At 48.4% G+C, this 25,648-nt stretch overlaps 12 protein-coding genes across 12 annotated transcripts; 5 read left to right on the top strand and 7 right to left on the bottom strand.

Moving 5' to 3' along the window:
- Positions 1-888: 888 nt before the first annotated feature.
- On the bottom strand, positions 889-1,488 carry MCYG_08010 (uncharacterized protein; the record flags this gene model as incomplete). Its single annotated transcript, XM_002842881.1, has 1 exon — positions 889-1,488. One exon carries the CDS (start codon positions 1,486-1,488, stop codon positions 889-891), a length of 600 nt encoding a protein of 199 aa, XP_002842927.1.
- Positions 1,489-2,127: 639 nt separating this feature from the next.
- On the bottom strand, positions 2,128-3,141 carry MCYG_08009 (phosphatidylinositol:UDP-GlcNAc transferase PIG-C; the record flags this gene model as incomplete). Its single annotated transcript, XM_002842880.1, has 1 exon — positions 2,128-3,141. One exon carries the CDS (start codon positions 3,139-3,141, stop codon positions 2,128-2,130), a length of 1,014 nt encoding a protein of 337 aa, XP_002842926.1.
- A 1,180-nt stretch (positions 3,142-4,321) lies between these two features.
- Positions 4,322-5,808, bottom strand: MCYG_08008 (pantothenate kinase; the record flags this gene model as incomplete). Its single annotated transcript, XM_002842879.1, has 4 exons — positions 4,322-4,613; positions 4,661-5,156; positions 5,207-5,489; positions 5,545-5,808. The coding sequence occupies 4 exons, from the start codon at positions 5,806-5,808 to the stop codon at positions 4,322-4,324; spliced, it is 1,335 nt and encodes a 444-aa protein (XP_002842925.1).
- A 371-nt stretch (positions 5,809-6,179) lies between these two features.
- Positions 6,180-7,462, top strand: MCYG_08007 (glyoxal oxidase; the record flags this gene model as incomplete). The annotated part of the gene is made up of 2 exons (XM_002842878.1): positions 6,180-6,434; positions 6,470-7,462. The coding sequence occupies 2 exons, from the start codon at positions 6,180-6,182 to the stop codon at positions 7,460-7,462; spliced, it is 1,248 nt and encodes a 415-aa protein (XP_002842924.1).
- A 1,384-nt stretch (positions 7,463-8,846) lies between these two features.
- Positions 8,847-11,020, top strand: MCYG_08006 (DEAD-box protein 3; the record flags this gene model as incomplete). Its single annotated transcript, XM_002842877.1, has 6 exons — positions 8,847-9,172; positions 9,585-9,982; positions 10,033-10,184; positions 10,237-10,361; positions 10,488-10,636; positions 10,695-11,020. 6 exons carry the CDS (start codon positions 8,847-8,849, stop codon positions 11,018-11,020), a joined length of 1,476 nt encoding a protein of 491 aa, XP_002842923.1.
- Positions 11,021-11,842: 822 nt separating this feature from the next.
- Positions 11,843-13,205, top strand: MCYG_08005 (conserved hypothetical protein; the record flags this gene model as incomplete). Its single annotated transcript, XM_002842876.1, has 3 exons — positions 11,843-12,663; positions 12,696-12,793; positions 12,859-13,205. The coding sequence occupies 3 exons, from the start codon at positions 11,843-11,845 to the stop codon at positions 13,203-13,205; spliced, it is 1,266 nt and encodes a 421-aa protein (XP_002842922.1).
- Positions 13,206-13,418: 213 nt separating this feature from the next.
- MCYG_08004 (phosphopantothenate-cysteine ligase) lies at positions 13,419-14,633 on the bottom strand (the record flags this gene model as incomplete). Its single annotated transcript, XM_002842875.1, has 1 exon — positions 13,419-14,633. The coding sequence occupies one exon, from the start codon at positions 14,631-14,633 to the stop codon at positions 13,419-13,421; it is 1,215 nt and encodes a 404-aa protein (XP_002842921.1).
- Positions 14,634-15,581: 948 nt separating this feature from the next.
- Positions 15,582-17,231, bottom strand: MCYG_08003 (Atg29p; the record flags this gene model as incomplete). The annotated part of the gene is made up of 5 exons (XM_002842874.1): positions 15,582-15,697; positions 15,788-16,444; positions 16,509-16,877; positions 16,997-17,069; positions 17,142-17,231. 5 exons carry the CDS (start codon positions 17,229-17,231, stop codon positions 15,582-15,584), a joined length of 1,305 nt encoding a protein of 434 aa, XP_002842920.1.
- Positions 17,232-18,898: 1,667 nt separating this feature from the next.
- Positions 18,899-20,398, top strand: MCYG_08002 (conserved hypothetical protein; the record flags this gene model as incomplete). The annotated part of the gene is made up of 2 exons (XM_002842873.1): positions 18,899-19,754; positions 19,827-20,398. 2 exons carry the CDS (start codon positions 18,899-18,901, stop codon positions 20,396-20,398), a joined length of 1,428 nt encoding a protein of 475 aa, XP_002842919.1.
- Positions 20,399-21,705: 1,307 nt separating this feature from the next.
- On the top strand, positions 21,706-22,101 carry MCYG_08001 (conserved hypothetical protein; the record flags this gene model as incomplete). Its single annotated transcript, XM_002842872.1, has 1 exon — positions 21,706-22,101. One exon carries the CDS (start codon positions 21,706-21,708, stop codon positions 22,099-22,101), a length of 396 nt encoding a protein of 131 aa, XP_002842918.1.
- Positions 22,102-22,272: 171 nt separating this feature from the next.
- On the bottom strand, positions 22,273-23,225 carry MCYG_08000 (conserved hypothetical protein; the record flags this gene model as incomplete). Its single annotated transcript, XM_002842871.1, has 2 exons — positions 22,273-23,084; positions 23,135-23,225. The coding sequence occupies 2 exons, from the start codon at positions 23,223-23,225 to the stop codon at positions 22,273-22,275; spliced, it is 903 nt and encodes a 300-aa protein (XP_002842917.1).
- A 686-nt stretch (positions 23,226-23,911) lies between these two features.
- MCYG_07999 (conserved hypothetical protein) lies at positions 23,912-25,053 on the bottom strand (the record flags this gene model as incomplete). Its single annotated transcript, XM_002842870.1, has 4 exons — positions 23,912-24,271; positions 24,329-24,558; positions 24,698-24,894; positions 24,953-25,053. The coding sequence occupies 4 exons, from the start codon at positions 25,051-25,053 to the stop codon at positions 23,912-23,914; spliced, it is 888 nt and encodes a 295-aa protein (XP_002842916.1).
- Between the last annotated feature and the right edge of the window lie 595 nt (positions 25,054-25,648).

Here is a 25,648-nt window from a genome sequence, read left to right as displayed (position 1 = left end):
AAAACATGCGGAGAGCGGCATGATTCGTTTTTTAAGGTAGAAATATGGTTACATCCGCGGCCCGGACGTGCTTTTAAGAGGCTGTTCTTCCCGTTTATCCCCACACTCTTATGCGGGCTTGAGAACATTCGCTGGGTGTTCGAACACGTTTTAGGGCAAGTGTTAAAATAGACAGCAAGCTATCTGATTGAGCTGCTCTGGCATTGGGTTCCTGAATGGGCATCAATGGATTCTTCATGTTGGATTCCACAATTGAAGTGCATTCCATTACCTACTATGTATATAATTGATCCCCATATAAGGATTATAATCTATACATGGCCTCCCCTGCTCGCCCACATGCGCCTCCTTTAGAACGCCGGATATCACTTGCAGGCCGTTCTGTCGTTATCAAGTTGCTTTGGAGTTCCCACTTGCTCTGTCTACTATTACGCATATATAGTATAGCCGCTAGAGCATATAGGAAGAATGACGCGTTGAGAGACCCATCACTTATCACGCTAGATCCGTGATCCTAATATTAGAACCAAGTACGAGTAACGTGCCAATGCGCGAACTGTGTAAGGTGCAATTGAGGTATACATACTACGTTAATATGGATAACCGTTTTGCCGTATGGACCCCGTTCGTATCTAGAGGCTACTTACGGCTCGTATTGTCCGCGGAGGTGAGATAGTCGCTTGGTTATCATTCGCACACAAATGAGAGGGGTTTGGAATCGCTCAAGGCTGTGCTGATCGCAGCTAGAAATGCGGGAACGTCAAGGAAGGGTAAGGTATATATAGAATGCCCTGATATGATCTCCGCTGCCCGTTCGGCCGGTGTAAGATTCTTCATGAGGATCCCTGTAGCCTCTGCTTATGTCTTCAATTCGTCAATTCTTGCCTGTCAACCCTTCTCTACAGCCAGTTTAGGATGTTTTGTCCGTCTGCCTCTCCCCTTCGTCGCTCCTCGCTTTCGTTTCTCACTCTCTGCTTGGTTGATAGCTTCTTTATCTCTAGAACTGTGCTTCCCGCTGGATGGAATCACGATCTCCACGCAGAACATGCGCAAATTGGACTCGACAACGCTTGGTATCGGATTCCTGGGCATTGCTTGTTCGCTTTTTTCCTCTTTCACCTCCTTATCTTTCGTCTCTTCCCCATATTTTGTCTCCAGTTGAGCAATCCCATTCTCCTCATTCACATGTTCTTTCTCTCCGTCTGCAGCCTTTTCTTCCTTCTGCTCGTCTTGTTGTCGGGATCCCCGAGGCACAACGCTGACCCGCCTTAGCTTCGTGCTCTTTAGGGTGAGTTGCTTGTATTTTGGAGGCCGCCCCATCCCCGCCTTTGGAGGAATTGCTGCAGATGATGTGATATCGGTCCGCTTAGCCGCTTTGCTAGGTTCGCGGACTGTCATTCCGATGCATGGCTGGGAGTTAACAGTATCAACCCACTCCATTATGCGTGCTGTCTTCTCCGCAGTCAGGTAACGGCGTATTGCCGACATGTTGGTGATCGCCCTGCAGATGGTGGAATAGCGGTTGAAGGAATACTATAGAATCCCAAGACCTTGCAAAAGATCAGCGAATTGAGTGAATGAAAAGAGTTGCTCTCATATCAGTGTTGGTGCAGCTGTTGGTCGCGAAAGGTAAACTGCCGTGTCTACAGATAAATAGCAACATCGCATTAACCGGCAAAACGAGTGGATGTTGCAGAGAAAAAGGGTAGAAAAGAGTGAATCTGCTGTGTTTGAAACGAATATTCTGAGTTGTCCAGGTTTTGTAACTAGACGCGACATCACATGGCACAAGCGCGTTTCCACCCCAAACAAATGACATCACGACCATTTTTACCGTTAGTTTACATTCGTCGAACAAGTTGCTGATGTATTCACGGTAAGTGGAAGGCTGCATTCATTATTATATATACTTATTAAGGCTTATGTGCAGAAAACATCCAGAGGAAATGCACCACGACGTCCCTCCTGGCTCAGACCAATGAAACGCCTTGATAAACGCTGAACGAGAAGCCACAGGTCATGAAGACATCAAACGACAGGGGAAAAAAGACAGCAAGAGATCTATAAAGGTATTCGTTTTGCTCGTTCACATTCAAGGTGTGAAAATGGGGGGAAACATCAGACTTTTCAGTCCCAATGGCGTCGTATGATTGGCTTTGCAGGATCCCAAGGCCCGATGACAACATTCTTATACCGCTGTAAGCTGATGAGCCACCAGCTGCAGCAGCCCATTATCAATGCTGTTGACGGGCTGCCGATGAGGATACCTATTATGGCACCGGAGAGGCCACCCCGGAGCGTTATGCCTACAGATGCGCTGGCAGAAAGAACCAAAGCGACAGTGAGAGATACATGGCCGCGCCACGAGTAAGATCGTAAATGGCGACGAAAGACCGGGAAGAGGCCAAAGACTTCGATTGAAAAGAGGGTAAGGCTGAAGACATGCGAGGTGGATTTTAGGCGCGAGGCGAGCACAGTAGAGGCCATGAGTGCCGCATTAGTGGAAAGCGAGGCAGGGAAATTGGTGGTAGCAGCTCCGCCAACTGGAATGTTTTTCTCGCCGGATCCGTAATCGAAGAAGAAGATGTTGATGGCCATTAGCCAGCAGCTCATGGCCCAGATCGAGTCGCTGGTTGTTGATTTGGTAAGTGATTTGAGGATCGGGCTAAGGCCGCGGAGGGTGCAGAATATTAAGAGTGCAGACTTGGCGGTGGTAAACATCTGGCGGTGTCGCGATGCTATGAATGCCGCTGTTGGTAGCGGAGATAGTGGAGTAGCTACGCCAGACGATTTGGTGTAGGAAGCGGCGTTAGACTTGACCCCAAGCGGACAGTCGGATGCGTTCATCGATACTGGAGAGAGCGACAGATGGGCGGATTGCTCGGAATGTATGGACGTCGCAGACGTGCTGATGGAGTGGGAGCGGGTTCCCGAACCAGAGTCCGAGCTTTCCCTGCTGGGCAAGCTGCTGACACTAGACGTATCCAGGGACAATCCGAGACCGTTGTTCACATCATTTTCCTTGCCGTCCAAGCTCTCTGAGTTGCTGCAGCTGGAGGTAGAGTGGTTACGAGTAGTTGCGCTAGACTGCTTGCTCAGCTTGAGTAGTTTCGTAGCTTCCATGGCCACTGCGGCTTCCATCCCATCCTTCGCAACCCAGTAGTCCCAGACTACCCAGCCGAGAATGGTACAGATGCTTCCGCAGCTGACAACGGTTATGGGGCTGACACGTTCCTGGAATATGACTGTAAAACAGCAAACGAATATGATAACTGAGCAGACATGCTGTACAATAACGGTGAAATCGGCCACCAGCGGCCAAAAGTCGTATGGCTGAAGTCGAGGGTTTCGCTGCAGATGGTCGAGAAAGGTCTCCGTGTCGGTATAATTATCAGGATCTACCCAAGGTAATCGTCAGTATAATCTGTGGTGCTATATCCCATAGTCCAAAGATATCACGCATCATACAAGACTGCTTAACCCATAGAAGCTTCTTCCACTGTCCCTTTCTCTTCCTCCTACTTCGGTCTCTCCGCCGATCCTTCGCAGGCTTAGATTCCAATCCAGGTACAGCAGGAGGAATCCTCAGCGCCGCTAACGCTGCTGGAGTCGCAACACTCCGATTAAGCAGCCGCGCAGTATCATTCGTGGTATTATCGCCATCTCTCCTTGTGCCACCAACGTTACCCGGCCGGAGTCTAGGAGGCGAAGTGAAATAGGCGTCTTCAGGCGCAAGTCGGCTTGGATCAGGAGAAAGGTAGCATACAGGTCGGGACTTGAGCCCAGCGCGATTAGGATGTGTTTCAACGGGGACTGGAGGTGGGATTGGCGCAGCGAGGGTTGGTGGTGAGTTCGGCGGTTGCGACGCCGGTTTTGATTGCGGCTCGACAGGAGAGGATGGGGGAGATAAGTGGCTGCTAGCCATGACAGGCCTGGAGGGAAAGATTGCTACTTCGTCACCGTCTAACCATGGCGTGGCTCTCTCTCTCTCTCTCGCGAGTCGAGGCCTTCAGCTGTTGTTCTTTTTCTTCACTGCTTGATATTCAAATCTGCGGCTATGAAGTCTTCGATAAATTTCCCGATTGGGGCGAACGTCATCTGTGTCACGTGATATAAAATCTCCTATTCTTACTCTTCGATATTACAGATGGAAAGATATAATATAGCATGGATACTGGGCGATGGAGGACATGGAGACGAAGTAGATATAGTTATACATGTGACGTATATCTCTATAGAGCCTAACTGGGCTAAACCTGTATACTGGGTATAGATAACGTCGACCCAAACCGAGGAGCAAGGGGGAATACGACGGTGTTGTCTATCTTGATAATCCTTCTCTGTGGGCAAAGTAGGCTGCCGTAGCATTCTCGACACTGTTCCTCCGACCCCAATGCTGCGGCTGTCGCTTGAGGAACGCCCCAACTGCTCCAAGATAGCCTTCATGGCGCAGGAAATACGCCTGCTTCTCTCCCTTGGACCAAAATCTAATAGCGTAGGAGAGGGTGTTCATGGTCTGTCTATGGCCCCGGATGAACGAGCCTCCAAAATATATGTGCTTGATCTTATGTTTCTCAGATTGCAGATAGGCGATTTGGCCGATGTTGTTACTACTGCCGTTAGCCGTTGGTTAAGAAGAGAGCGCCAAAGAGATACATACCTTATAGCGAATAAAAGGCTCTGGCTCATGTCTTCGTAGGAGAAATGAGAGATGTCCTGCTCGGAAGGCGGCGACTCACTTCCACTGTTCTCAGCATTCCGTTCCTCGAGCCTCTTCAGCTTGAGGACTTTTCCAAAAGTGCTGGCGATAGCGGTGCTCTTCAGGCCTATCTTGCCGTAGTCTGTGCCATAGATGTCACCTACGAGCATGTCGACTCCACTGTTATCTCCACGCTCCGCCATGGCTAGCATCTCATCGAAGGTGCGGGCACCGGTCAGGAGAGCCATCAGACCCCAGAACGTCCCTCCACCGAGAGATGTGCCGCCCACTCGCTCGAACTGTCGGGGGCCAGACACCTTGACCATGGAGACGCCAGAGCCGATATTCACCAGCAGGTAAGGGTACACGTCCGCCCTCGCCTCCGCAAACTGCATCGGCGTGGTCTCGCTGTAGGTAAAGACTTCATTTGGTATCTCCGTAATAAAAAAGTCCAGTCCTGCCCCCGTTAGCCTTCGTCTCTCTGCCTTTTAGCCTAGGGTAACGTACCGATGATCAGGCACTCCATCTCATCCTCCCTCAGCACGTTGACTCCAAGGGCGTCCTTGAGCATGTCGTAGAACTTGTATGCGCCTCCACCAGTAGCCATGACGCAGAGCTCGTACGGAACCGAGCCATTCCTCTTCATATGATTCTCCTTCAGCTTCTTCAGGAAGTCGATACACAGGTCTATCCTGCTTGTCTCGAAATTTATAAAGTTGAGTCGACCACCGCTGCCGGACTGGTTTATCTCGGGAGAGAAATAGACGAGCTTCGCCAGCGTTCCGCCAATCTATCCAGTGAGTTAGCCGTGTTCAATGTAGCAGCAGCAGCAGCAGAAGACTCACGTCGACGGCGACATGGCTCACGACATCAGTGTGGTGAGGGAGGCGAATATCCTTGTGCTCGTAGTGCACGCCGTCAGCGTCGTCGCGCCGGTGAGCGGCCCGCTCGTCCAGGATGAAGGCGCCCTTGACATTGATCTTGACCGATCCCGGGTTCGAGATGGTCTCGCGCAGGCGCTCGACAGAGACATCGTTCTCCGTCTGCGCTCGCCGGCGCCGCGACGCATGCGACTCCACACCCGCACCGGATCCTGGCGCGGCAGACATGATGTTTTAAGGGGGAGAGAGACGGTGGATGGGCATTTGGCCGTTGAAGCTGAGGCTCCCTTTTATTCTTTCTCTCCTGTTAGCCTTGGAAGAGGATCCCGAGGCTTGCGTGCCCACGCTTACGCCGTACTTCTCCTTCTGGTCGGTGGTTTTGCGCCGAGGAACGACGGCGGATCCGTTGGAGTCACAAACATCGAACTACGACAACTACGCTGGTACAAGATGCAAGATGCAAGGCACGGCGAGATAGAAGACGGGATGATGGATGCTACGACGGATGGATGCTTCCCCAAGGCACGTCTCGCTTTCTCGGTGAGAGAAAGTGCCTGCCACGGCGGTGGTGTTGGAGCTGTTGACATCCTGTGGCCGCGATGAAGACCGTCTTGAAGACGACAACTCGCTTCAAGACCATCATAGTACAAGGGAGATACCATACCATGATGAGAAGATTCCTCCTGGCTCTGCTTGTCTGCACGGCAGAGGCGCACATCGTCTTCAAGCATGCGCCGCTCTCCTGCGACCCCATTCTCCCAGCGTTCCAAGGATGTCTGCGAGGCCAGCGGTGCTCTCGATATGGACAATGCGAGAGCAGTCATCGTCCAGAGGATGAGATACAGCCTCCTCAGGTTGGTTCGGGTGCAGAGCTTGCCCAGAGGTAGAGTCTATGCCAAGCGGGAGAGTCATGGTAGAGGGTACTCTACTGCCAGACGGTACAATTGTCTGGTTGAACGGATGCAACCGTGGTGCGCAAGGGTTTGGCATCGCAAAGGACCCAGTATACGATCCCTGGATATACAACCCGCACGCTTCCCACGTTGAGCGCTGGGCTGTTGGTGGATCGAGTAGTATTGCTCGCATGTACCACTCAGTCGCTCTCCTCCTGCTGGATGGAACAGTAATGGTGGCAGGCTCAAATCCGGTGGAGCAGCCGGTCCTTGTTCCGAACCTAAAGGATCCTAAAACCGCATACGTGACTGAGTTCCGAGTTGAGATCTATACCCCTCACTACCTCAGCGGCAATAAAGCGACCCAGCGGCCTTTTGACGTAATCCTCTCTTCCAGGCACCTGGTGTCGAACGGTGGAATCTTTACGATCAAATTCAGCGTTCACAAGGAGGCCATCGATCTCCACATCGTTCTCTACCAAGGTGGTTTCGTCACGCACTCGTTGCACATGGGCCATCGAATGCTTTACCTAGACTACAAAGGCTGGAAGGCGGGTGAAATTGATCAAGTTATTGATGTTACCATGCCTCCAGACTCTAACGTTGCGCCTCCTGGGGCTTACGTAGTTTACGTTGTCGTGGACGGGGTACCAAGTATGGGGCAGTTTGTCATGGTAGGAAACCCTGTCCAGAGCGATAAAGGGAAGCATGGAGACAAGGTCAGTGCAACGGAAGCAGATGCCCAGGAGGAGCAGAAGAGCAAGCAGAGCGAGAAGGATAAGGTGGGTAAAAACATTGTTGGGCCAAAGGACGACCAGAAAATCGGGAACGGGCCGAAGGACGACAAAGGAAAGGGGGAGAAGGCCGACGAAATTGGTGATAAAAAAGCTACAGGTGATAAAGAGAGCCAAGACAAGGACAAGCAGGGTGATGACGGCAAGGAAGATGGAGAAAAGGACGAACAGGAGAGTAAAGGTGAACCAAAATAAGGAGGACAACGAGGAAGAGAATGTGGATGGCGATGATATGGAGGAAGAAGAGTAAGCTTGACTTGCATCAAAGTACGGAGCTTCCCACGGCTCTTATAGATTATGTGTATATTTCTTATAGACGATGAGCTGGTGTCTAAATACATATCAATATATCAATTTGATGCATTCCATGGACAATGGATTTGGACGAAGAGAAAGACTCACCTTGTAGTAATTAAGGGGCAGCCAGACGGACTCTGATTGGCTATGAGTAAGCAATATAGTCATGTGATTTATCTGTCGTTTTATCCATGTCTCGTGAGTAAATACAGTGACTAAGCAGGTTTATTTCCTTATTAGGAAAAGTGCTGCTTATTAATTTATTATACAGGTTATTACATCATAATACCAAGATTACCAATTTAAACCAATAATAAGAAGCTAAACCGTATTTATTGGTTATATAAATACATCTATAAATACAAGAAATCAACATCGAACTTTTTCAGCTTTCCAAGTCGACTTTTTGTCAGTTTTTGAAGGGATTCATATTGATATTCTGGGTATTCTTTTTGGATATCCATGGGGTATGATGACGCGGATATGTTGGTTGATATATTGTCATCCGAGTTAACACCCAGCTGTAGCTTCAAGACATCACCTATACTAGCTACGGCTAGATATAATCATGCATCGAAGCTCCCATGGAGCAGCTCAAAGATGGCCATTTTATACCCGGAAGCGCCTTTGGTTAGTAGGATGCAGTATTCCGTCCTGGATGCAGTGTTCATGGGCCAGTCTCTGTTTGTTTCTATGGTCAATATTCCTCTTTGTACATCCGCAAGGCCTAGCTGTAGCTATCCATGATCCATGCAACCAGCAGAAGATACCAGTATACCTGATAACTAGCCTAGTTCTTGTCTTCTTTCTGCATAGCATCTTAGAGGACGCTGGATGTTGAATGGTATGAAGAAGTTATCAAGTTCTTCCATCTTATACTGACATCTTCTCTTCCGTCTGCTTCTGGCCTTCCTCAACGCCCGCACATATAAACTTGCCAGAGACACAAGCAGGACACACTCTGTGATCTTCCAAGTGAAGAGTTTTCTCTCTCTCGGCGTGGACATAAAAGGAGAATTTCTTCTCTTCTTCTTCTTCTTCTTCTTCTTCTTGTTGTTGTTGTTGTTGTTGTTGTTGTTATTTTGCTGTGCTGAACTTCTTGTTTTCCAACTTCATCTTCTATCAATCTTCCAGTGCTTTAGACTGGGACCTCTTCATCCTACATCTGCTGGCCTTGAGGCATCTTGAAGTATTGTCTCTCTCTCCTCGACAGCTTGACGCGTCCTCGAAGGCTGACTCGTTGACTTCTTCAACAGGATCAAACTACGTAGCAGGCTTCATCATGTCTGTTACCAGCGCCGAGGTAGTCGTCGCGCCTCCTCGGGAGCCTCTCGACGAGATGGCTGCTCTGGCCGCTGCTCTGCCTGGAGGCGAAGAGTCTGCTGCGATGGCGCGTGAGAAGGGCTGGGTCGTGCCTCAGCGCTACAACTACGAGGCCTACAACGCCCTCAACAAGGACATGGTTGCAGATGCGCTGCCTTGGGCCTCTAACTCGGCCAAGTACGAGTGGAAAGAAGAATACGGTGACGTTGGCCCTCCAAACGAGGAGCTGGAGCAGATGCTCTTCAAGGACGAGTACATTCCTCGCGTTGGAAAACTCCTAGAGAAGTATGTCGCTCATGTCGAACTTGTGCATTTACGTGTATTTCTCTGTTACTGACCATATAACACGGCAGTCTTCGCCAAATCAAAGTTACTGCGGAGACGACAGAGCGTCCAGACCCTATCAAGAGTGTATGGTCGTCTACGTGAAGTGCAGGAGGATCCATTCTAACTTGTGTATAGTTCGATGAAGCTGGCTTGCATCCTATCATGTTGAACAACATCAAGCTCTGCGGATACGTCGTTCCGACTCCTGTTCAGGCTTACTGTATCCCCGCCGTCATGACTGGCCATGACTTGATTGCAGTCGCGCAAACCGGTATAACTTACTCTCTTTACACATCCTTTGAGGGATAGCATTAACTGGCCTTCTAGGATCTGGAAAAACTGCTGCCTTCTTGATCCCAGTCTTGTCTAGGCTGATGGGTAAAGCAAAGAAACTCGCTACCCCCCGCCCTGACCTGGGGAATGGCTTCAATGAAAGCTTGGATGCCGTTCGCGCTGAACCTCTTGTTCTCGTAGTCGTTCCAACTCGCGAGTTAGCCACTCAGATCTTTGATGAGGCACGTCGTCTTTGCTACCGCTCTATGCTGCGTCCATGTGTTATTTACGGAGGCGGACCAACCCGTGACCAGCGCACTGAGCTCCAGAAGGGTTGTGACATCCTTATTGCTACTCCCGGTCGCCTTATCGACTTTATGGAGAAACCCAATGTCCTCTCTCTCTGTCGTGTCCGTTACACCATCATCGATGAGGCTGATGAGCTTCTCAAGGCCGATTGGGAGGCAGAGTTTACTAAGATCCTCGTTGGAGGAGGTACGGATATAGTCATACCCTCCACATGTATTCTACTAATACATCGACAGACATCAATGAGGATGCTGACCATCGTTACATGATGTTCTCTGCTACGTTCAACAAGGGCTGTCGTCAGGTTGCTCTTAAGTACCTTGCCAACGACTATGTTAGAATCCGCATCGGCCGTGTTGGTAGTACCCATTTGAACGTCACCCAGCAGGTATGCTATACCCCTAGATACTGTACTTCATATCGTTGCTGATAGACCGTAGTTCGTCTGGGCCGAGGAAAGCATGAAGAAGAGATGTCTCTACGATCTTCTGATGGCAATGCCTCCATCCCGTACCATCGTCTTTGTCAACAACAAGACTCAGGCCGATTTCATCGATGATTTCTTGTTCAATATGGGATTGCCGAGTACTTCCATCCACTCGGACCGCACCCAGCGTGAACGTGAAGATGCCATGTTAGTCTTTCACAGCCCCTTACTTGTATGCAGCTATACTGATATCGCCATATATAGCCGTGCGTTCAAGACCGCAAAGTCTCCCATCTTGATTGCCACTGCCATCTCAGCTCGTGGTCTCGATATCAAGAATGTCATGCACGTTGTCAACTACGACTTGCCTTCTATTAATCACGGCGGTATTGACGAGTACATCCATCGCATTGGTAAGCTGCTATCAGATATCACACGAAGCCTGGATAAGTCTCTAATATTTCTCTGTAGGCCGTACCGCACGTATTGGTAACCCAGGTCTAGCCACCTCGTTCTACAACGACAAGAACTCCGACATCGCCGGCGACCTGGTCAAGATCCTCATTGAATCCAAACAAGTCATTCCTGACTTCCTGCAGGGCGAGGCTCCTCCAGATGGTGTTCTCAACTTTGACGATGACACTGACGAGGAGGGTGGTGACGGCGACAACGCCGGTGCCGACGACGTCTGGGGAGCTCCGCCTCCCCCTGCAGCTGCTGCCGGCTTCGCAGAGGCCCCAGCTGTCAACACCGATACCCAAGGCGCCTGGTCTGGTCCTGCCGATGGGAACTGGTAAATTCGATCCATGATGCCGATACACCTTAGTAGTGATACTACTCCTTCTGCATCACGATTCCAGATTTTACCCATCAACTTACTCCATCTCAGATGCAAGACCAAATAAGTCTCGAAAATTGCGAAAGTCAATCAAAAGGAAAAAATATCAAAAAAAAAACCTTCTTCCTTTCTTTATCTTACAATATCATGCCATGGATACCGCCCTACCCGCTCTCAGTTGCTTCCTCTGCTTCTAAGCCCGTTGCTCCCTATCACAAAATACATCAGTCTAGGTATAGGGAGCAACAAGACCAAGCTGCTGGCGGGGCGGTATCCATGGCCCAACTCAACAAAAAATATGTCATTATCTTATTAAAAAAAGATAGAGATTCAATTGCCTAATATAGGTTGCTAGTTAGGTAGTTTAGTTCTGGTATCCAATCCATACTCATCTCTATAATCTTATGGCCTGAATTCTAAGAGTAAATATATCACGGAGCAAGTTGTTATAGCTAAAGAAATGGTTTAGGACTTGAAACCATCCAACATCATCTCATCTCCAACACCACAACATGAATATTGTTCTACCTTCTAACCGCACTCTCATCTTTATAATGGAAAAATCTTCCTATAATGCTTTCTATCAGCATTTCACATCTCATCAGCTCTTTCCGCCTTGCGGAGTCTTCTTGCTCGTTTGTTGAGAAACAAACACTTGAGCACTTCACGGAATATTCATCGCTTTTATGGAGCATCAAACATCAAATACCCCCAGTGTCAAGGCTATATTCACTCTATATCTATTTGATAGATCTTCAAGTGCATCATTAAGACGGCAAACATGTCACGTTCGTACGGATTCCGGCGCATAGTCTTGATCGTAGTCGCTAGCATTCTCCTTCTGAACGCTGGCACATCTCTCGCCGCTCCAGTCACAAAATACGATCCGTTAGTGATCGATACTTTTCGCAGCCCTGCAACAAACGATCTGGGAATCTGGCATGGAGCAGACGAAGGAATGCCAGCTGAATATGGCGAAGGCTTTCTTCGCCTTAGACCCACGAATGCCGATATGAACTTCTATACCCAACTTTCCATAAGCTGCAACAACATGACCGGATATAAAGATGCGTATCTACATGTTGTCTTCAAGGGGACCGATAAGTTCAGCATCAGCTTTACACAGCACAATGCAGCGTGTGACCAGAAAAGGGCTCCTTATCCCGAAACTTGGGATTCAGTCGAGGCATCTCGCTATGCTAACGGGGAGGATATATACGTTCCTCTCTCGCACTTCAATATAGACTTCACAAGAGCTAACTCGATTGGTTTCCATGGCTTCTATACCCGAGAAGAAGTGACCTTGTTCAAGGTTGAGATTATCTCTGCGCCCCCTGGTGCTGTGAATACACCCCAAAAACTTCCCACTGGCACACTGGTACTGAAATGCAAACGGCCAAACTCCTTTGCATTTGGCATCGATGATGGGCAGCCACAGTATGCTCAAGAAGTCATGAAAATATTGGCTGAAGAGGATATCCTCGTGACGTTCTTCACCGTCGGCAATGGACTATTGGACGAGTCTGCCAACTTTACAAACGTCTACAAGGAGATGCTAGGCCGTGGGCACCAGGTTGCTCTTCATACATTTTCGCATCCTATGTATGTTCTTCCCAGTTTGATACTCTCTCTAGATTAGCACTTTTGAAGAATCTCCGTCTAACAAGCGTTAAGGATGGAAGGATTACCAACTACAGAGGGCATCGACCGGGAATTCGTGAAGAACATGGAAGTATTTAAAGAGAAGCTGGGAGTTGAAAGTACCTAATCACTTGTTATTATTCCCCTGTTATTCAGATGCTAATATGGTTCTCAATCTAGGTCGATATTTCCGCCCACCCTTTGGCAACGTTGGTGCCCGAACTCGACAACGTCTTGCAGCTTTGGTTACTGACCCTTACATTGTCAACTGGAGTGTGGATATTGAAGATTGGCTATGGGCTGGCTCCCCAACTCCTGAGAAACAATTCGAAGCATTCAAGCGAGACTTTGAGAAAGGGGGTGATATTGCCGTCATGCATTACCTGAATCCCACCACTATTTCATACTTCAGGGACGTATTCCAGCTAGTCAAGAAGTCTGGCAAGCGCATCATGCGTGTTGATCAGTGCATGGAAGATCCATCCGCACCACCATTGCATTGAATTCTGAATTGGGGATGCGAGTAAGGAATCATTCTTAAGTTGACGGCTTAAAGCCACACTCATTTTGTACTACAGGACAGGTTTAGAAGTAGAAAAGAGCATAAAAGGCTATCCAAGCATTAACCCCGAATGAAAATTGTATAACTACACAGTTGAAGTATAGCAAACACTTGTATCTGGTACATATATAAAGTTCCCGTCGCCGCCGTAAATTCACTTTGCTTCTTGTGAATTTCTAAAGGTCTGGATCATCTCGGTATGCGCTTTCTTCAGCTCTGGAATGATCAGACTCTCAATTTCCACGTCTGGCTGGGGTTGAGCAGCGCCTCCACTGGCCGCAACACTCCCCTTTCTAGTCCTTGTACTCGGCTTTGGAACACGAACCCACTCTAGCCCAAATTTCCCAGTTGCCTTGTCTCGACTCACAAACACGACTTCCCATTTCCGGGTGGATAGCAGATTTCCAATAACCAGATTATGTGCATAACGTTGTAATGCCTGTTCAGACTTCGAAATCAATAGGTCGGGGTCTGTTTCAAGCTTGAAACTAACCACCATGCTGCCAGTTGGCGCCCACCCGTCCACTAGTCGATGTAAGAATTTCGGAACAGGGTCCAGGTCTATAATTAGCTTTTTACCATGCGTTGGAGGCTGGGGATCATTGAAGCCCGTATAAATCGAGTCAGGAGGGATATTGGAGCCGGACTTGTTTTGATCGTTCTTCTCCTTACTGCTGGCTGCAACTGGCTCGTTAGATGATTGGATCTTGTGTTCGACCATCCTATCACGGGGGATGAAGAAGTCGGAAACAGCTGCCGCAAGGTAAAACAGGGCATTGGGACCAAGTGGTTTCATGAGGTTGGCCAGAGATCGAAGCTCGTATAGGTATTCCGTAACCGTAACGAAGGGAAGGACAAGGAGAAGGTTGTTATCCTTAGCGTAACGGTACTGGCGTAGAACCTTACGCATCTCATCTTGATATTCAGACCGAACGACGATAGGGCCATGGTCATTATTGTTTTTAGTACTGCTGTTTAAAGAAGAGCTACCTTCATCCATGAAGTCGAGAAAACAGTTTGTCGAATGGCTGAAATGCCTCGAGTATGGAAGCAAGCTGAACTGTCGATGCAGGAAGATCACAGCATATCCCTCTTGTAAGAAGTACTCTGCAGATGTAGCTCCACGCGTTCCGGCAGAGAAGTTATCCACGAATCTGACCGTCTGTGTCTCGAGAGGTACTGTTGTTCCTCCAGACGTGACGAGAACCAATCTTCGGCCAGTCTGGACATGTCTGTCTATGAACTCCTTTGCCAGCTCATGATGTTCTTCTAATGACGGAGGTGGTGGATTGATTTTAAAGTAGTAAGACTCCGCTTCCTCCGGGGTCAGAGCCTGCGTCGACGGAGCTATGTGAGCTGCTTCGGGCATTGTGCTGATTATTTACTTCGGGATATATAGTATGCAGTAGAAAAGTGGCGACAAGGTGTCAACTCAGTTGGAGTGAAATGGAGACTGTATAGCTTCACTTTATTCCCCTCTGCAGTGAAGCATATATTCAAGAGAAGAAGTCTGTATTTTCTTCGGCGAGTTCTTTAAATATGCGATTGATCCTTAGCGGTTCCAGATCCTACTTTGTATATCCTATCATTGGCGGGGCAGTGCGAAAGAACAGCCAAAAGATGCTGTTGCTACGGAAGCAATGGCAGGGAGAAAAGGGACGCCCACGAAGGACTGAACGTACAGCTGCGGTAACGAGAGGAAGACTGTATATCAATCTCCAGCAACGAAAATCGTTCAGCCGTTTGGATGTTTTGGTTGTTGGAAGTTTGGGTTTCTATTTTGGGATTTCTTGGTTTTTATGCCGAGGTTAGGGCATTACTAAGCAAACGCTTACTTACACACGCCGTAGACAAGGCTTTGAGGGTGATTAAAACAGTTTTTAGATGGATGGAAGAGCTTTAGACATGGAACTGATCATTTTCATTCATCTGAATTTTGTGAATACCAATTTGGTGTGTGGGGTTGAAAAGATCTCCAGTGTGCAGATAGTTTGGCCAGCCACCCCTTTGAATAAACAATCGGATGTATATTTTGGTAGAAGCCAAGCTAGAAAGTCGACTATAATCAGGTTTTAGAAAAGGTGTAATACGGAGATATTCTGCAGACGTGGATTTTCTACAGTGTATCTTATTCAGCGCTTTGGGTGAGTGAGCACAGTTTGTCCTAAGGAAAAGCAGTGACACGAGTCAGCAAATCGAGACCTAAGCGATGCCATGACCGGCAGCTGGGCAAAGTTACTATGACGGTATGTTGCTACGTAGATCGGTGGTAGAATACACAATACCTGCACCTTCAAGAATCTTCCGGGATTAAATATCAAAGATATCTGCTTCGTAAGGCTTGGCTGATGGTACTCATCCGACTCGTGACACCACTCCGCTGCATGTTGCTCAATAGAGCTTCCTCTAATGCGGACTGCGAAACGCTGGCATCTAATATTTACCAGGTAAGAAGGGTATAAGGTCAGCATTAGACTGGTCAAAGTGAGGAAAACGAAGGCAACTTCGATTATTACAGCATACCATCCAAATCACTAAAGCTGCTCCCCATACTAGGGGTGCCTTCACTGCCACGCCCATAGGGGCTGCGTCCAGCTAGCTCTGCAGTCCGTCGTGGGCTCAGGGGCCCGAGAGGGGCGGCAGGGCGGCGGGAAGCCGGTGGCCCGTTGGCAGGTGATCCGGTTGCCATACCGGAACTGGAACTGGTAGTGGACGACTCCGGAAAGTCCTGTCTCGCCTTCGCCGGTGGCGTAGTACCGCCTGATAATTGACGGCCCTGATGTTTGACATGATGGGGCGCTTCGCGTAACGTTGAAGCGGGGTCACCAAGGGGTGCACCTTTCCCACCATCATGTATAGATTCAAGTGGAAGAAACGCAGGAGAGTCATCCTCATCGTCCTCGTCATTCTTCTGTAGCACACGTTTCTGGACCGTAGAAAATTTCCCAAAGCGTCTGTATTGCGGCCGGTTGGAGTCATCATCAGAGCTCGAGCCCGAACTCGACGACGACAGAGGGCCGGGGCTCTCTTCGTCTTGTCGAGATGGAAGAGCGTTCGTTCTCGACTCTCCTCTTCCTCTTACCTGGGGTACTTCACCCGAGCTTGGCCTTGAATGTTTCTGTAGCGTAGCCACCCCTTCCCCATGGGTTTTCGTAGTAAGGGGCCGGGGAAAATTTGGGGCTAACCAAAACATAATTAATATCAGTCTGTCCCGTTCTTTGCAAGACACCAGTATAAAACCAACCCTGAGAGATGTTTGGAGTTGGGGGACAACTGCTGTCTGCTCGAGTTGCCGAGATATCTCGCTGAAGCGCGAACAGCCTGGATTGTATGCGAGAGCCTAGCACAGGTGGTTTTAGCGGAATATCACGCCCGTCCTCTTTTCGTTGATTACCCATACCATCACTGCCAGATCTATTCATGGGCACACTGCCACCTGGCGTACCACCGCCGGCAGAAGTTGTCTGACCAGAAAGAGGGTTCTGGTGCCCGACTTTCCGAAACTGCGCCCTCACCTGGGATAGCCGTCGATCGTATAGCCAGGCAACATGTTGGAGCAGGAATGGAAGGGTAACATTGAAATCCTCGGCACTAAGGAAAGTAGCCTTGTTAGCTGAGATGGTCGTGATAAAGCATACAGTTGTACTGCATACAGAGCTTTCCCTATCCATGAGTGTTAGTTTCTATATCTCGGATAGAAGGGAGAGGGTTATGATAGCATCAGCAACTGACAGTCTACCCCTTCCTTAGGGGCCACAGACAAAACATCCCATAATATCCTATCATTACGGACATCCCAGTTGACCTGTATCAGCATGTTAGCGCCATGAACTCGCACCAACGGCCATATCTATAGACCTTGGATGGCCAAACTCACCGGTGGCGGATCAACAAAATCACCTCGCGGGAAGGGCAGACGAATGAACACTGTGAATTTGGGGCCGCTGGCCAAGTCCTGAGGAGGCATATCGACCTGTGAGCGTGTAACCGAAGAAGACTATAATATATTCTGCATGTTATACGCTGTTATATATGCTGGATGTTTTATTTGTTAAGTTGCTTCTTGGTTCTTTGTTGTTGTTGAAGCCAAAGGGAAAAGTCACGTGAGGATATAACTTCGATCTTTTTTATATTTTGTTTTTATTAACTAACAAAGCATCAGAGAGCCAGCCAAACCGTTGGATAGGACGGGATGTTACAGTTGTCTGTGGAGAAGATGGCATCCCTGTGCATGCATATACATAACTATTATCTATTCCTGGCAGATCATATATAAAACCGCCTGACAAGGGCTCCCCTCCGTCCGCAGAGTCGGTACCTCCCGTGGAGCCAAAAAGCAAAGCAGAGCAAAAACACCATAAGCAACCGAGAGGAGTTCGGGCGATTTACAGCAAGGAATATAGACTGCTACCTTATGCAAGTGCTGTCTGGGATCGGGCACATCGCCGACTGCCAGCTGGCTTCTCGACTCTGTGACGGGGGGGGCTAATCCACCAGGACACCCTTCTTTCATATACCTACTCCGTACTGACTTATAATAGCTGACATGTGTCTGTTACATCTAACAACTTGGCCTGCTACTTTGACGATCTTACGGCCAGGGACATTAAATTTTTTTTTTCTCATCTCCAGTTGAAAGCAGCTTGGTAGTCATATACTTGTTTCAGACGGACTCTTGGACGGGCTGTATACTCCGTCTCACACGAGGAGTCACTACCGGTGAACACGGCGAGGGTGCGGGAGAGATGCCCTCGCAAGCTTATCGGACGAATCCCACCCTGTCGCCTTCATGTCGCTCTCCAGTTGTTCATGCATCACTCTGGCGGTGTGAACAGGGCGGTTGGGTAGATATTCCCCATCACATGATGGCCCATCTCGCTGTCTGGCGAGAAGGGATTTAAAAAAATAACCGAAAAAGAAATAAACAGCTGGGAGACGGCCTGGCGGGCGTCTGCATGTGGACAAGCAGTGGGAGGGGAAGAAAGGAAATCTCCAACAGATGAAAAAGGATCTCTTTCATCCATCCCATCTCCCAGCTCACTTCTCTCTTTCTCTCCCCTCTTTTCTACGCTCGCAAACCAATAGTCGACAGGTTGAATTTACTCTTTGAACAGGGGTTTGGGTGAAAGAGCTTAATCGTCACATAAGTACAGAGGTACTTCCGCCATTCCCGAACCGGAGAAAAGCCACCCATGACGTGCATATTGAACCTTCGCAGCACTTTTATATATCTAAGAGACCTGTTCGCCTGTGCGGTTCCGGCATTTGTCAGGTGTATACACAGAGTAATTGCTCCTGCTTTGGCCTCTTTGCTTATTTCTTATGCAAGGGAGATCTCCTGTTGGCATAACTCGGGATTTACTCGCCGTCTCATGATCCATATAACTCAATAACACACTGCCTTGACTCCGCCATAAATACTATAGGTGGGCCTTGATATGCTTTTGCAAGTTATTCTTCCGCGTTTCAGGTCTTCAACACTGGTGCACGGTGATTACTTTTCCTCGGTTGAAATTGAGGTTGAGGTTGTGATTACTATAAAAACAACCCTCCGCTCAACGGTAAGCCCGGATATTGCTTCCTCTGCACAGACAAACAATTGAACTCCATCACACTTGGATCAACCTGCCTGCCATGTCAAGCAAGGAAGGGGTTCCAGCGGATGAGTCGGATACCCTACTCTACGGTTCAAGTTATAGTGCTTATGTACTACAACTGGCGGAGGATGGGTTAGATGAAGAGGAATTGGCAGCTCTCCGTCAACACGCAATTGACCTCGGCCTATCTATCAAAGACTATTGTGAAGAATCAAAGAAAAGCCTGGAGGCTGTCTCCGAAACGTCCACTGAAACGACACCTACCCCTACGACGGCCATGTCAGCTAGCCAAATCACCACCCCATCGTCAGTGTCTTCCTCAGCCCAGCGAATGTCTAGCAGTGCCCATTCTATATCATCGCTGGCAACTTGTCCTCCCGCATATAATAAGGATGGAGAGACACGGCACAAACTTTTGCTGTTCCGCGCCGCGCCGTCCAGACACTCGTTCGATGCTTCATATTATCAGGATCACCGGATCACTACGGGCTTTAGGCAGTCTATCATATCCAAGTTCCCATATTTCAAGAAACGGTCGTCTGTGCCTGCTGCTCTACCTTCCAAATCCCGGCAAGCCCTCAACACATCGCAGATATTCCAAAGAGACTACAGTGTAGAGGCTAGGATCGATGCCGCTCCGTCTTCGGAAGCGCCATCCCCCGCACATCTTGAGACACCGGATCCTGAAGAACCAATAGATATGGATTCTGTTGCGAGAAGCTTATCTTGTTCGATCTTGACGACCTTGCGAGAAATGCATGAAAACCAAAAAAGAAGGCACTTGGAATTTAAGAAGGAAGTCCTGAATTCCATCCAAACGAAACACGATAAACTCATCGAAGAAAAGAGGAAGCAGAATGAAGAGGGCGAATACGCGCTTGAGGCCCAGGCAAGTTAGCCCTAAACCCTGTGCCAGTGCGATTGAATTACACGCTAACCTCCGGTATAGAACGCTGCCAGAGCAGTCCGTATTGAAGAGAGAGACCTAGTAGCTGAAATATCTCTCGTTGCAGAACTACGACGCGAGAAGCAAGCTCTCCAGACTAGCATACGTCACATGGAGGCATACTTCAACACACCACCACCCAACCTACCCTTCGATAAGAATGGTTTCTATGCCAACCTCCAACCGCGTGAGTTCACCGACCAGAAACGGAGTCGTCTTTCTCAAAGCTATCACGAGCTCAATACGCTCGACGCGCTACACGAGTCTAAAGTAAAAGTCCTGAGAGACAGACAGGCGAGGAATTTTCAAGAAACGCTAAGGGCCATGGAACTCGAGTCTCTTGAACTTGCTAAGAAGAATAAAGAAGTTTTGGATGACCTTGAAAATCGACGGCGGGACGAAACCATGGCTGTAGTCACTTGGCTGGATGAAAGGAAACGGAAACTCATCTATAGGTGGGCGCTGGAGGAGGGAATTGCAAGGAGACGGCTCGAGGACGAGACCAAGCAGACCTACGGCCCCTTGCCCAGGATATCATTTAACGAAGATGAATACGATGGCCTCATGTATGGCCGTCCAAGAGAGAATTGAATGTTGCATCGTTTATTACTTCTCTTAATTCCACTTTTCTGAGATATCAGCAGGTAGTGAAAAAAAAAAAAAACTACTTTCCAGAAGTCCTTGGCTCGGTATCTCTCTACTTTCTCTCCCTCCGTCCGTGTTGGGAGGAGTCTTACCTGTCCAAAACCTTGCCTATGGTATATGTCTTGTCGAGATACCTCGTTTTACCATTTCGTAACCCCTTGCTAGAGATTCCTATTAGGGTAACTGGTCAAAAGGTATGTAAACGGCAATGTAAATATTGTGTATCGTGGGCATTTATATGCATAAGAAGCCAAGGGTATTCTATGTAGAGACCTAGACTCGGAATTCTAAGCTATCTCATACCCTTGAGCCTGGAACTGCATCGGCTTACCGGGCTCGGTTTGTCTTTGAGGAGTTAAAAAGTGCCATGAACTCGTATACTTAGCATTTCACCCCTTTAAAGATGTTCTTGGTTTCAACTAGACATAGCTACAAGATACCATATTGCTATACATTAATGAACAGCTCTTTTTCGCAGACGTATTCGGACCTGTCGGGATTGTCGTCTTGTTCAGGGATCTCTGGGCTATAAATATGTTAAGAAGTGTGGGGAATGCCAGCTTCAATACGGGATGCTGTGGATATGCTGGATAACTTCCGGCCCAATATTCTATTTCACTTCCAATGCTTTGAATAGATATATCTCAGCATTATTTAGCACACGTGGTATCAGCGTACATACCAAGAGGTGTGAATATCTTCTTCGAGAAATACGAACTCGTGTATAAAGGCGTATATAATGTTGATAGAGCTGAACTTCCATGGTCTATCCGCGGCTGCATCTGAATTATTCGACCGATTCTTCGGTCTCCATCCGTCATGGCCAGATATTCACCCTCTATACCTGTTATACGGTCATGATGTTGCGCCGAAGGAGACTTTTGGGGATACGCGATGGAGCTCTATCATCAAGAGTCAAGAGGTTGAAAGCCTCTAGCTAAGATATTCTGCTGAAGGCATCTTTGGCCAATTGCTGGTGTATGAGATAGAACGTGGTATTCATCTTTGAAAGCAGCGGTAGTGTATCTCTGAAGACAGGAGATGGGCCAGCTCAGATATAAAAGCCCTGGCTTGATGCCATAGACTCGACCGTGAGACCAGCAATCAATCTCCGAATCCAAGGCTCAATTCTCAAATAAACCAGCCACCACCAGGCTGATCAATCGTAAGCTGACGTCCCTCTTATCTAATGTGATTCCTGGTTTAGTCAGGACAGTTTCTAACGGGATTCCTCTGCCGCAGCCCATACCGAAATGAAGGTCTCATTCTCTGTCGTTGCGGCTATGGCCCTCGCCTTTGCTTCTTCCGCCAACGCCTGGCGTTTGAACGCCTACCAGCTCCAGAACTCTGAGGGTCCCAAGTTCACTGCCGGAGGACCTGGTGGTTCTGGAAGTGCCTGCCACAGCGTTGGTGACCTCAACAACAAGATCTCCTCCCTTGAATGGTACTCCGACGACCCAACCCACCATACTCGTTGCTGCTTCGTCCCCTTCAACGGCCTGGGTTGCACCGGTGACCTGGGCCAGAGCTGGTGCCGAAACATTCGTGTCAATGACCTTGGAATGATCAACATGGACAACAAGATCAGCTCTTTCCGCACCGACTGCTACAAGCCAACCAGCAAGCGCATGGAGGAGTTCCAGTTCTAGGCAAGATAATAGTCTCCGGGGCCAATAGTGGCGCAGTCATCCCTGATGTTGAGTTGCCGTTGTATATAGTCGCACCTCCTAGGTGGTCAATAAAAAGGATTTCATAGTAGTCTGCTGAGCTCTACCTGTTGTTGACTTCCAAGCATTACAAAACGATAATACCTTATATTATCATGTCTTGTCGACGAGTCGTTGTACTATGCCTTCAGCACGAGCATCACCTCCAGCAATGATGGTCTCTGTTATCTTGTCACGACCATTGTCGCCTATGATGATAACCCTTTCAACCAGCCCTCGATTAGATACCTTGACTCTGCCGATGCGTCCGTCCTGCCACTGGATCCGTATATATCTAGCCTCGACAGACGCAGCAGTGACAGATGATATTCCCAACGTATGTGCGTTAGACTCTACCGGTAGATCAACGGAACCCGCGCCAGTAATCCCTAGCTGTTCTTGTAGTAAAGCCACTACATCTCTCCGAAGATGCCATGCGACAAGTTCACGGCGCAATTCCCGTACCAGCGCCTTGAGGTTTTGCTTCCTTCTCTTCCATGGTTTCAGGTTGCCAGGGTCACCATCAGTGGCCTGTCTGGGGAGGTATCTCTGCTCCAGCTGCTTCAACGGTATAAAAACCGGTATTGTATGCCTGTGTATCTGTAGCGACTTGCGGTCCTCTCCGGCGCGTCTAAGGAGTAGATAGTACGGCTTCACAAACGTGCCATCACGCACATTAACGTCAATCCTAACACCAAGCAGGTCCGGGGAGTCTGTATGTGGTGACGGATCCTTGAACGGAAAGGAAGTGGCCGAAAAGACGATGCGGTGGTGGTTCGTTTCGGCGTGTCTGCCTGACTCGAGGATGGCAGACGGCGTGTCAGAATCGACCTGGTTTAAGAGATGCGACTCGAGGCTGTTTCTCACCGCGCTACTCGACAGCAGACTGGCCGACAACACTTGCCTTCTCTCCGTGAGCTTTCGAACTGGTTCATGGTCAGCCAGAGAGCCCTTGAGGATTTCATCGAGCACCTACTTTCATCGCGTACAGCAGATATCTCTTCATCTAGCTCGACTGACTGGTCCTTCGCGACCGCGACAACATCAACATCAGCCGTCTTCGCCATCTCCAGCTGTCTGTCTGTCTCGTTGCTGTCTTGTTGCTGCTTTGATGCCTTGTTTTGATATCTTGTTGAGACCGGCGGGTGTTTGAGACCGTTTGATAGGCGCTATCGCTTAGGCACCATTCGACCAATCGATTGCGCCTAATACTTTGATAGTAATTTAATAAAATATTATTTCTCTATGTATTACTTAGCTAACTATTCTATTTAATTTAAATAGGCCAAAATTTATAATATAATTATAAATGAAGGATCTTAGGCTACTCGTATTTCTTTCCGCCACCTTGAGTTGGAGCTGCTTCATCCTTTCTCAGGGTTGTTACCCCGTGTTGAACCCGCTATTATGCTATTCTTTGACACGGGCAGTCTCTTCAACGAAGACCTATCATCTTACATCTCATGAGAGGCTTGGAAACTTACAGGTGGAAATACTCTAGTCAACGAGTGTATGACTGGAGACAGGTGAGGAGAATGCTGCACTGCCCAAGCAACTGTGCCGCCGAGTGATATATATAGATATGCAGCAAGGGTATATATATCACACCAATATTCCAATCGTCGGCCCCATTGGGTATATGTATGCACTGGATAACATACGTGGCAGCGTAGCTCAGGATAAGAACCTTTAGCTAATCGTCTAAGGCCATCAATCGCCGCTAACCTTCAACTCCTAGCAACGACTTCTAGCTTTATGCATTCCACCAGGGATCCTCCAGAATTTCTTCCATGGTTGCTCTCTTAGATGGGCCGAGGTTCATCAGTCTTAATAACATTCGCTTTGCCTCAGAGTCAAGATTAGGGTACTCCTTCTCAGCCCATTTAGCAAAACGTCCAGGGCCGACAGGTCCTCCGTCCATGGTTGACTCCGAAAGGACGGTCATTACCCTGCCCCATTCCTCATGTTGGACATGAGTGACCAACTCATCAGGGACTGGTCCAAAGAAGGCTATCAATCGCCCCATAATTTCTAGTTCTGGATCGACCTCATCCTTTCTTAACTGCTCGAAGTCTGGGTGTAAAGTTTCTATGCCGGTTGTTGTGAAGAGGCACTGTGTATCAATTAGCCGAAGCTTTAAGATATTCTTTGAAGGACGTAATATACTCACCACCAGCCCATAGGAAAACACATCGGAATGTTTGCCAATCCCTTGGCCCGTTTGTGCTTCGGGGCTACGCCACATTACGTTGCCCAGCTTTATGCCTTCTGGAAGTCGGAGGAGCTTGTCACCTTTCATCTTCAGTGAGCAATCAAGGTCACCCAGTGCCACCCTCTCTGGCAGGGGTTGGCCTTGTTTATCTTGAGTATAGTTGATCATCACGTTGTCAGGCTTCACATCTATGCGATTATTAGTTTCAATGTGTAGCCGAGTGATTCCGGAGCAGATTGCCTATGTGTATCCAGTTCTTTGCGTGAAGCTCCTTTAGTGATTGCCCAAGCTCCTGCAGTATCCATTTCCTAGTTTCAATTGGCAAACTTGGGTATTTCTTTATAAAAGAAAGCAAATTATCACTAAAGTATTCGTATACGAGGACTTTCTCCTCTTCGTTCTCGTCAATATGCACCCGAAGACGACGAGTCTCTGGAAACTCCTGTTTGAGGTCCAATGACAGGTCAAAGATCGAATTTGATACTCGCTTTAGAACAAAATTTTGATTCTCAGAGCTAAGTAAACTATGAGGTGAATATGCGGATAAAAGGCAATGTAAATCAAAAGACCTGGTGCTCTCACCGTGCGAGATAGACATTGAGATCCGGTCGCTTTGGATTGTGCTTGAGAATTTTGTCCCGAACATACTCCCTGCCCGAGCGGCCAACGAGTGTCGACGACATCCTCACGCCTCTTACACCAAAAGTGCGTGCTAGAAACATGCCTGGCTTGAAGTCTTTTGTCTTGCGACTTGGATAGACTTAAGGACTTAAGGACTTACTATGTACGAGACGCTGAAGCCGGTCTTAGTCATCATCGTCGTCTTAGTCAGCTTGGTCAAGGTCACATGATGAATTTCTTACCTAATACGAGCTATTCCTGTTGAGGTTTTGTCTCACGTGACGCGTATAGTTTCCGATCTTCAGCTTCAACTTAGCCGCCGTCTTAGTCAGCAGCGATAGTGATCAACTTCTGTCTTTCTCTACAAAAGGACAGCTTGCAGCTTCGCGGGGACCTCAAAGGCGCTGGACGGAGGATTCACGGGAGTACCTTGGTAAATATATATAAGATAATATATACATGGCGAGTACTCGCACCCCCTTCTGCGGCATAAGAATCTACTACTGACATCTGCTCTAGAACGATCAACGGGCTCTACATCAGCTTCACTTCTGCATAGATCGAACGACGCCATGTCTTTCTCCACATAAAATTATCCGGGATAGTCTGATATAGCGTCTCGGGCGCTCTTGGGCAGCATACGTCTTGTCTCTCCTT

Source organism: Microsporum canis, genomic scaffold, assembly GCF_000151145.1.
Source record: "Microsporum canis CBS 113480 supercont1.8 genomic scaffold, whole genome shotgun sequence".
NCBI classification, from domain to species: Eukaryota; Fungi; Ascomycota; class Eurotiomycetes; order Onygenales; family Arthrodermataceae; genus Microsporum; species Microsporum canis.
The sequence above is the reverse complement of the archived record's forward strand: the minus strand, read 5'-3'. Positions and strand labels throughout refer to the sequence as shown.